Source organism: Papaver somniferum, chromosome 1, assembly GCF_003573695.1.
Source record: "Papaver somniferum cultivar HN1 chromosome 1, ASM357369v1, whole genome shotgun sequence".
Classification (NCBI taxonomy): domain Eukaryota; kingdom Viridiplantae; phylum Streptophyta; class Magnoliopsida; order Ranunculales; family Papaveraceae; genus Papaver; species Papaver somniferum.
Genome location: NC_039358.1, coordinates 142,697,628 through 142,708,185, shown reverse-complemented (window position 1 = coordinate 142,708,185; position 10,558 = coordinate 142,697,628). Strand labels below are relative to the sequence as shown.

At 35.5% G+C, this 10,558-nt stretch overlaps 1 protein-coding gene across 2 annotated transcripts; it reads right to left on the bottom strand.

Annotated features, from left to right (window-relative positions):
- Positions 1 to 6,554: 6,554 nt before the first annotated feature.
- Positions 6,555 to 9,776, bottom strand: LOC113303010 (alkaline ceramidase-like). Of its 2 annotated transcripts, XM_026551992.1 has the most exons (4): positions 9,636 to 9,776; positions 9,491 to 9,527; positions 8,519 to 8,854; positions 6,555 to 7,403 (listed from the first exon to the last, which is right to left on the bottom strand). In XM_026551992.1, exons 3-4 carry the CDS (start codon positions 8,770 to 8,772, stop codon positions 6,890 to 6,892), a joined length of 768 nt encoding a protein of 255 aa, XP_026407777.1. In that variant the 5' UTR covers positions 8,773 to 8,854; positions 9,491 to 9,527; positions 9,636 to 9,776; the 3' UTR covers positions 6,555 to 6,889. The 2 variants fall into 2 exon arrangements, with proteins under 2 accessions (XP_026407777.1, XP_026407784.1); XM_026551999.1 differs by lacking the exon at positions 9,491 to 9,527 and having other exon boundaries at positions 9,636 to 9,735.
- Between the last annotated feature and the right edge of the window lie 782 nt (positions 9,777 to 10,558).

Sequence of the window (10,558 nt, the reverse complement as noted above, 5' to 3'; positions counted from 1 at the left end):
TCTCTAGTAACCTATCTATTTATACCTTAGTCTTTCAATTTTTTGATTATACAGTTTTTATCTTTCTGATTATCTTCATAGTTATCTCTTCATAGTTATCACTTTCTCTTACTGAAATGGCATTTGCTGCTGAACAAGTTAAAGTTTTAGATTTAGATGAAGATGTTGAAGAATTTCCTCATATTTTTGTTGCTCTGCTTTGTGATAATACTAGAAGCTACTATGAAACTTCTGTGAAGCACAACCTTAATATGATCTGGCCAATTAACTCTGCTGATTTTAAGCTTGCAAAACCCTTTATGCAAGGAATGCCTTATTCTAATCTTTTTGCAGTCATGTTTAAGAGTAGTCAGGATAGGGATGTTGCTTTCTCTGCTCGTCCTACCTTAGTATTTGATCATCTTTTTTCAGTTCAGCCTTTGAACAAGCTGGAAGATATTTTTGATCTGGTATGGGAGAAAACACTTATGCCAGTGCAGGTTACTATTCCTTCTGATCTGGTTAACAAAGGAAGGCAGAGAGAAGTCATGGACCAGATTGGTATTTTTGTCAATGCTGAATCTGTTGTTGGTAACAGGTTTGAAGTTAAGTTGATGGTTCCTCTCAACTCACCTTTGACTAGGAAGGTTGTTATTAATACTCCTAGGAAGACTTTTTATATGTCTGCTTTTTATCCTCGTCTTCCTTTCCGTGCTTGCAAGCGCTGTTTTGTTCTAATCCATGATGAAGCTAGATGTCGACAGATACAAGCACAAATCTTCGTCAGAGCTCTGCCAGCTCCTACTTCTAGAGCTACTCATATTGTTGTAACTGGTGTGGGCTCAGCAAATATCAGAGCTTCTCATACTTCTGCTGCAGATGTTGTTTCTAGTTCTGACTCAAAGCCCACTGCTTTTTCTGTAAGTCTTCAACCTTCTCGGGCATTAGGTAATAGAAGCTCAACTTTCTCCTCTCTATCTTTTTCTTCTGCAAGGCCTTCGGCCGCTCCATTAATCATTAGAAAACCGACTAGCAATGTGCATTCTTCTCCTCGTCCTAATCTTTTGCCCGAGCTTCCCATCTTGTCGCCTTTTGATAGAAAAGGCAAGAGGCCGAGGACTGAGTTTGAAACTAATCCTTTTGCTTTCATGCCTACACCTCATTGGCCACATGTGTCTTCTGTGCCTCCTTTTACTCCGCCTACTGATGTGTCTTTTAATGTGGGGTCTGTTGGAGATTCTTCCTCAACGGGTTCTATTAATGGGAATATGTTTTGGTCCTCTTCATGTTCTTCCTTCTCTCAGACTATTGTGTCGCCATTGGGTTGTTCTTCGGGTTTTACTTTTAATGCTTCTTCGGAATTAAGTTTCGCCTCTGCTTCCTTTGATTATTTTATGCCCGACAATGACAACTTGAGTGAGAATGGTCCTTTTGGGTCTAATGTGGGTGCTAATGAAGCTGTTATCCTTGACCATATGCCTCTATCTGCTCTCCCGCCTAAACCAGAGGTCTCTGATGAAGAATTTGAGAGGGAGATTGACCTTATGATGTTGGATGAAGACCCTATGACATCATATGCCTCTAATGCTCATGACCATGTAATTCTCTCTAATACTCGTCGTTTTACTTTATAGCTTAAGTGTCTTTCTGGTTATTTGATAACTTTTCGCTTACTTTTTGTTCTACTTCTTTTCTTTGCCATTCTGTCTGGTTATTATTCTGTTTTTACTTGTCTGTTTTTCATCATGAAGTTTTTAAGTTGGAACATTAATGGGTGTTGCTCTGATAAGAAATGGAGGCATTTATTATCCATTTTTAGAAAGTTTAAGTTCGATAGTATCTGCTTGCTTAAAACTATGGTTGATGCTGACACTGTTAGAAAATACACGCATCATCTTCCCTTTGATTCTTGGGTAATTATTCCTGTTGTTGGTAAGTCTGGGGGGTTGGCCTTTGGGTATTTTGAAAAATCGAATATTGAAGTCTTAGGTTTTTCTTTGAATATGGTTCATATTTTGTGTGTTGTTTCGCCTGTCATCAAGAATTGTGTGGTTACCTTCATTTATGGTTCTCTAAATTTATCCGGCATCAGAAATCAATGGAATTTTCTTAGTGATGTGAATGATAACAACAGCAGTCCTTGGCTTTTACTAGGTGATTTTAATTTCATTTTGCATTCTTCGGAAAAACAATGAGGTAATCCTAGTAGTTCTTTTGCGCCCAATTTTGTTAGAGATAAGCTATTAAGTCTGAATATGAATGAAGTTTTTTCCTATGGTAATTCCTTTACTTGGTGAAATAGAAGATTTAAAGATACGAATAAATTAATTTTTGAAAAGTTAGATAGGGCTTTCATGAATGATAAATGGGTCACTGTCCTTCCTCAAACTAGAGTCACTAATCTAAGAAGAATATACTCTGATCACTGTCCAGTCCTGGTTAAATGTTTTCATTGTGAGAGAAATGTTTATATCCCTTTTAAGTTCTTCAAGTATTGGCAGCTGAACCCTGAGTTCAAGGACATCTTATATTTTTCTTGGAATAAGCGATTTAATGGTTCTCCTACTTTTGTTGTGGTTAATAAGCTTAAGAATGTGAAATTTGATTTGAGTAATTGGAATGTTAACTCCTTTGGTCATATCAAAACTACTATCGGTAGACTTAATACTGAATTAGAAAAACTTCAGATGTTGCCTTACTCGCCTCGGATTGGAGAGTATATTTTGAATTATTCTAAAGAGTTGGACTATTGGTATGAAATTGAACATAGCTTTTATCAGCAGAAATCTAGGATAGATTATTTTACTCAGTATGATAGGAACACTAGTTTTTTCCATAACTCAGTTAAACTTAGAAACATGTACAATACCATTCATACGATTAGGGATGAGCAGGGTAACTGGTTAGAAAGAAGAGTTCAAGTTGTTCAATTGCTTTCAAAGCATTTTAAGAAAATTTACACTTCTTCTAATCCTGGTAATAGTGATATTGAGTAAGTCCTTAGGTTTGTTAAAACTCGAATTTCTGATGAAGATAATACTTCTTTGATTGTCATTCCTTCTGAACAGGAAATTAGAGACACGGTAAATAATTTAGCTTCTTGGAGTTCTCCGGGGCCTGATGGGTTTCAGGCGGGTTTTTTCAGAATAATTGGGAGATAGTTCAATCTGAAGTAATTTCTCATTTTCAGAGTTTCTTCACTAATAGATTCCTTTTGAAACGGATTAATTTTTCTTTTATTTCTTTAATCCCCAAGATCAAGAATGCTTCTTCTCCTCATGACTTTAGGCCCATAAGTTTATCGAACACAGTCTATAAAATTATTTCGAAAATTTTGAATAATCGCTTGAAGTTGTTAATGGACTCTTTGGTCTCTCCTTTTCAGTCAGCTTTTGTAGCTAACCGGAAGATCCATGACAATGTTGTCATCACTCATGAAATCTTGCATTCTTTTAAAAAGAAAAAGAAAAATTCGACTAATGGTCACATTGCAATAAAACTTGACCTTTCTAAAGATTTTGATAGGCTGGAATGGCCCTTTATTATTGTTGTCTTTAAGAAATTAGGTTTCTCAGAAGAGTGGTGTCAAATGATTTTTCAGTGTATTAGCATTGTGTCGTATTCAGTATTGGTGAATGGTTTCCCTGGTGATACTTTTATCCGACTCGTGGTATTAGGCAAGGGGATTGTCTGTCACCTTATATATTTATTCTGTGTATGGATGTTTTGTCTTGAATGTTCGTCAAAGCTGAAGAGGATAAGCTGATACAAGGTTTTAAGTTTAAGAAGGATAGTCCTTCTATTTCTCATCTTTTTTTCGCTGACGATTGCATGTTGTTTGCTAAGGCTTGTGTCTCTCATGCTAGGAATCTTCTCAATATCATTAATGTTTTTTCTAAAGCCTCTGGGCATGCGATCAACTTAGAAAAATCTGGTTTTATTACTGGTGGGAAAATGCATCATAAACATATCAAAATCTTAGCTAGGACTCTAAGGATGAAATACCTCAGTAGCACTGAAAAATACTTGGGCACACCCCTCTTTATAGGGAAGAATAAAACCAATTCCTTTAAATTTCTTATTGATAATTTGTATGCTAGATTGGGTTCTTCAAAAAAAACCAATCTCAATGTTGCTGGAATAACAGTGGTAACCAAGCATGTCTTGTCTAGCTTAGCTGTCTATCATATGGCATGTTTCCCCCTTCCGAAAACAGTTACTTCAGAGTTAGATTCTATTCAGAGGAGATTTTGGTGGTCTAAAAAGAATCCAAAGAGGGCTTCTTATTTTAGATCTTGGGAAGATTTAGCTAAGTCTAAACTTAATGGTGGATTGGGTATTAAAAACTCTTATGTTACTAATTGAGTTTTTATCTGTAAGCTTGGCTGGCGTATTATAAATAATCCCAATAGTTTACTCTTCATTTTTTTTGAAAGATAAGTACTTTCCTAATCAAAATTTGCTAGAAATTAATAAGGCGGCAAATACTTCTTCCTGGATTTGGAAAGGCATAGTGAAAGGGTTAAAATTTTTAAAAGCTAACTCTGTGGTGAATATTAATAATGGGGCTTCTACTAGGATTTGGCAGGATAATTGGATTCATGGATACTCTTCTCCTCCCGTTCCAGGTCATCCTTCTAATATTAGTTATACTTATGTAAATGAACTTATTGATTCTCAGAATGGTTGTTGGAATGTTACCCTTTTAACGGATCTGTTCTCACTTTATGAAGTTACTAGGATTAAGACAATTAGATTAAATTTATACCAGAATGATGCCTTAATGTGGATGCATACTAGGAATGGAAAGTTTTACAATTAAATCTGCTTATCGTGTTTATAAGAATCATATTGCTTCCTCGGATGATGCTGCTTTTTGGAGGAAAGTTTGGGGAGTTGACTGTTTGCCTAAAATTAAGTTCTTTTTGTGGAAAATTTTCGCTTACATGCTGCCGGTTAACTCTTTGATTCATGAGTATAATTCTGCTGTTGATGTCAGTTGTCCGTTGTGTCATAATCATGAGGAAACTGTTATGCATCTGTTTATTAATTGCTCCATTGAGAAACAAATATGTTCTGGAGTATCTCTGCAACATATGATTTCTATTGATTTGGATTGGATTGATGATTATTTTCTGGTTTGGCATGACTCTGCTATGGGTGTTTCTCCCTTTATTATCTCTTGGCCCAGTGTTGGTGCCATAGTGCTTTGGTGTATTTGGAAATTAAGGTGTAATGTGACTTTCGGTGATGCCTCTATTGATCTGAACAAGACCATTTTGGATACGAAAAGAATGATTAACACTTATGTCTTTCCGCAGACTCATAATCCTGTTTTTACTTGGAATGTAAAGATTCCTAGAGCTCAGGTGGAGCATTTTATGTTTGTGGATGGTTTTTTCAAAAGTTTTAACATGGGTTTGGGTGTTATTTGGTGTGACATTGCAGGAAATATAACTAGTGTGCGTTCTGATTTTGGATTGATTTCTGAAGCAGTAGGTGCTGAAGCTGCTGCTCTTATTTTGGCCATCTCTTAGGCAGAAGAGATGAATCTCTCCAATGTCGTTTTCGTCAGTGATTGTCTTCAGCTGGTGCAGTTTGTTAATGGCGTCAGTCTTAATGTTGATTGGAGATCTGGTGATCTTTTAAATCAATGTCGAAGTTTATTTTCTTCTTCAGTGTCTTCTAAAGTAGTGTACATTAAGCGTTTGAATAATCTCCTAGTTGATCGGCTTGCACGTCGGGCTGGAAAAATAGTCTTAAGAGTCTTTGGTTTTCTGTTCCTTCTTTTCTGGTTTCTCTTGTTAAGAATGTAAACCTGAACAATAACTGTAAAAAAAAAAGTTAATATATGGTGTGTTTCGTAGCAAAAAAAAAAAATTCTCAAAGCCATTCCCATGTTAATTAAGCTAGCTCTCAAACCTAGCCTAATGCGAGTCCAGTTCTTAAAACTAGCCCGTATACTACATCTCAAAAAGGGGTCGATTATAAATGGCAATTGCCGTTTGCAAATGCTAAATTTAAGTTGTACCGTATATTTTATTTTTTTAATGCAAAGAGAGAGATTTTATTGCTCAATGAAATAAGTTGTACCGTATATTGCCACCTCCATTGCGCACCAAATTATAGCATTTATAGCATATATATGTTATAATCACGAGCCAGTACGGATGGTCTTATATGTGCCACGTGCAAGCTTTCCCAAACAAACGTCAAGGACCTCCACGTTCCAACCTTACACGCAATGCTGTAGATGCTCTAAATGTGGGTTCATCTAAGATCCACCTGTATGACAGGGTATGACAGGGAGAGAGGTGGGAGATCTAAACAGAAGAAGAAGAGAACCGTAAATAATACTATCTCCGTCCCTAATCAGATGATCTAGTTAAAATTTACTAGTAAATTTAAAAATGATTTATCTCTCAAACTATACAATGAATCTCAAACTATACAATGAATTTTCGTAACCGTTGATCATCCGAAAGCATTTTAAATTTTAAAGTAAATATATCAAGGAACCAAGTTGGAACAAAATCAACATTATTAACTCTAAACAGTTTCTCCAAGTGGTAGCTAAAGGTAAGAAGACGACTATTCAAAACACAAAACGCGAAGCACAAGAACAAATAGATCCTAAGAAGCTCGTTCTGGAAATCTGTGACAAACATGTTGACAGGGGAAAGAAATATGGTACAATCACGACAATCTAGTTATACATCGATTAAAGTCGTCCTAACCATAAGCAAGTGTTAGATCATCCCATTTACATCTTTTTTTAGACGTAACAGAAATAAATAAAAAATAAACAATAAAAAGAAAAGTTTGTCCCCTTTACTTGTTCACGTTCTGGAATCATCAAAAGAGCTTCAAACTTGGTTGTCTCTAAACCTGCATCATTCTAATTCTTCTATCACTGACTTTTTGGCTTTTGAATTTTCACATAGGGTAAGATTCCCATAAAATGAACGACTCTTGGAGACCATCCAAGTTGTTGAGCACGACAGAACATCAAAAACGTGTTTGCGAAGTAGGAGTTAAAACCCATCAGGATATGCCAGAATGCATGACCTTGTGGGTTAATGTACCATCCAGAGATCTCTTTGCATAGAAAACGATCACAAAGCCAGCACACACTTCCTAGGGAAATTGTAAGCACATACAGCTTGGCGAGACGCTTTGCAGACGCATCCGCAGTGTAGATGTAGTACTTGTACATACGTGGGATGCCTAGGAGACAGAGGATTGCATAATGGAACTTGAATCCAATCTCAAAACGCACAAAGGAGTGGGCGACAGCAAACACAATACCATACAAGAACAAAAATGTTGGCATTGTGCTTCGGTAATGCCAATCTGGTGAGTATAGGATATAGAGGTAGAGAAGCATTTCCCAGACCATTGGTGTTTCGTCACTCTGCTGTTGTCTGCATACAGTTGTTTGGTGGTAAAAAAAAATTAAAATAGCTCAACAACAAACATGCACTGTAATGAAGCAGATATGTTCCATAAAAAAAGTCATACAGTAACCACAAACTTAAACAAATACCAAGTGCACAAGACAAGGTCTAGATGAGTAATGAAATAAAGATTCACTATAGAATCTATATATATATACAAAAAGAAATATCAAGACCAAATGACTGAGAACCTATAATATTTAAAACGAGGGTATATTTGTCTATCGGGTATATCTGTTTATAATCCTAATATTTAAAAGAAAATCCACTGTACTGAAAACTACTTAATTCATATTACAGACTTTAAACATTTTGGTATACTACTTAATTGCAATGAAGTCACTTTTCCTTCCAAGTTTCCCACTGCAGTATGATTTGCAAAGGCGAATCAAAGAGAAGCCCATTGGCCCAACAAATTTAACAAAGATTTCCTAACTGATTAAGAGTAAATTACAGAAACTTACAACTTAACTTAGTAGGATATTTTTAATAACTGAAGAGTAAACTACAAGTGGAACATAGATTGTAACATAAGCCTTTTAAAGCAAGGAGACATGCACATGTTGTAAGGTTGCATGGAAAAGCATGCTCCCAAAACATTGTCTCAAGCATCTAAAATTCCAATTAATGCCAACATTGTACAGGGGACGTTTGAGATAATGTTTTAGAATAATATAAACAGAATAAGCAAAATTCTTCGTACACCATTCAGGTTGATGTAACAGGGCCCAAAAGCTAACATAGTAGTACTTCTTTAACGGTTATAGTTAAACATGATGAAACATTTAAATCTGAAACCAGATTGATCTGCTAATTACCTAATCCATACCAGCTAGCAAGAAACTTAAGGCAGACGTCAAACATCGTGTAAGGGTTTAACACGTGTTCTAGTTGATCTTCTCTACGTAGTGTCAACTTAAGGTACATGTTGTGCCTACACTTTTAGTTGAATTTATTATTATAGGCTTATAAACCGTAAAAGGTGCTAAGGAAATTTCTCTAAGATAAAAAAAAATGTTAAATGGACGAAAAGTGAACTTACAATGCAAAGAAGAAACGCCAAAGAGAGAAAGAAGACTTACACATGTTGCAGAGTTGCATGGAATAACCCACTCCCAATAGCCAGTATCATATTTGATATGTGCAGAACACTGAATCTTTTCTCAAAGCGTTGAGATAAGGCATTTATAAGTCCGAAAAACACCAAGAGTATGCATGGTACATTTGAAACAGTGTTGAAGAATTCAGCAACATAAGAAGAATAGACATAATTCTTCTCACACCACTCTGTAGTTGATGTTACAGGACCCCAGAAGCTCGACACTTTATCTGCCATTATCCAATACAAATTCCAAGGGTTCTAAATATGTACTTAAGTTGTTGAGTTGAAGACCTCAAGAGCACATCAAATTCTGTGCCTGCATAGCATAAATGTTGTCTTAGAAACTAAAACGTATAGATGACTGAAGCAAAAAACCGCAGATATCCTGTACACATTTTTATATTTGTATTATCCTCACATACTCTCACTGATAAACTGAAAAGAAACCAGAAAGAATGATATCATATCTAATAACACAAGGTTTTGTGTGATAGATATAATTTTGTTTCTTCGTGCGGTATGATATACCCACTTCACTCAAGAGTTCATAGGATAACCACATTAAATCAGACAATATGATATCATTCATAACGAAGAAAAAACCAGTACTTCCTTAACCTCATAATAACACAAACCAAATTACCGCTATACAACAATGGAAAACAGTAAGCAAACCTTTTACATCATCAAAAATTTAAAGTCAATACCTCATATAAAATAATATGTATTCCGCAACAAAGGCTAGCCTTCTATTATATACAGATAATATATACTCAATCCTCACTAATTAAAACATCATTTTTAAGTTTACTAAAATTTCTATAAATTTTGACAAATTTTTGGCCTGAATTCCTCTACACAGAATACGCAATTTCAAGAAACAAACCTCACAAGATCACAAATCACATAACAGAGTTCATTATTGAAGAGAATGAAAAATTAATGAGCATACCTAATTATAACATAGATTGGATCCATAACCCTGGTACCTAGAGATCAATTAAAGGAAAAGGAGAAGAAAAATTCAATATAACCCTAGAAAAAGGAGAGGAGAATCAAATTTAAGAATATATCACGAATAATGTTCGAAAGCTAACCTTCAATGCTGGAGAAGATTTCTTTCGTTCTTTCTCTCTTTCTGTGAAAACTTTCCCTCTCTTTCTCTTTCGCTTTCTCTTTCTTTTTTTTCTCTCTCCGTCTCATAAAATGTTCGATATCAAAAGAAAAAAGGGATAAATACTGAAAGACGCGTTTGTCTGTCTGCCGATTGGGAACTCAAAACTCGAAGATTCTAGCCTAGGGATGTAAAAATGGGTACAAACTACAAAGGCCTAGGCCCGATATACTAGACTTACTAGCCCAACTTAGCCTGGTCGATTTTGGAGGTTTGCAGCCCATGTCATGTGTGCTGACTTGCGGCACTTAGCAATAGCATTTGGATATGTCAAATGAGTAAAAGTTTGTCATGGTCAATTGATGTCCTATATCTATCGTTCGGTGTTAAAATGATGTTTAAGCACTGTATTTCTGATTATTAGTTAATTTGTTTTAACGTTTAAGTGGATGTTAGTATTGAATTATGGTGATACACACGTGTGGGGATGAGATGAATACTAAGGTTTCCATGTTTGGTATTCATCTACATTAATGCTTTTGTCTTATGGTTGAAGTTTATCAAAATACACAAGTTTTAGGCAGTACTCTATGAGTATTGAGTTACCCCTCTGCCTACTTTTATCATTATCTTCTATAAAACATCACAGATCATAACATTTGGTATCATCCAGGATACGGTTTTATCTCTCAATCATGATAAGAGATCTAACCATCAAAAATGTAGACGCTACAACCTGTGAACTTTCACAACTTCTCAAAACTTTCACAGATACTCAAACCCATGAAGTTGCAGATCAAATTGTTGTTGCACAAATACAAGATACTACACTTTCTACTTTAGTTACAATATCTCAATATTTCTTCTTCTTCTCACACACCACCATCATATGACAGTACTTTCCAA

Excerpts from the sequence above, each read along its gene's own strand:
- LOC113303010 (XM_026551992.1), bottom strand. The coding sequence starts at position 8,772 with ATGGCAGATAAAGTGTCGAGCTTCTGGGGTCCTGTAACATCAACTACA. Across the intron at positions 7,404-8,518 it reads CATGCAACTCTGCAACATGT|ACAACAGCAGAGTGACGAAA; the intron begins GTAAGTCTTCTT and ends AACTGTATGCAG.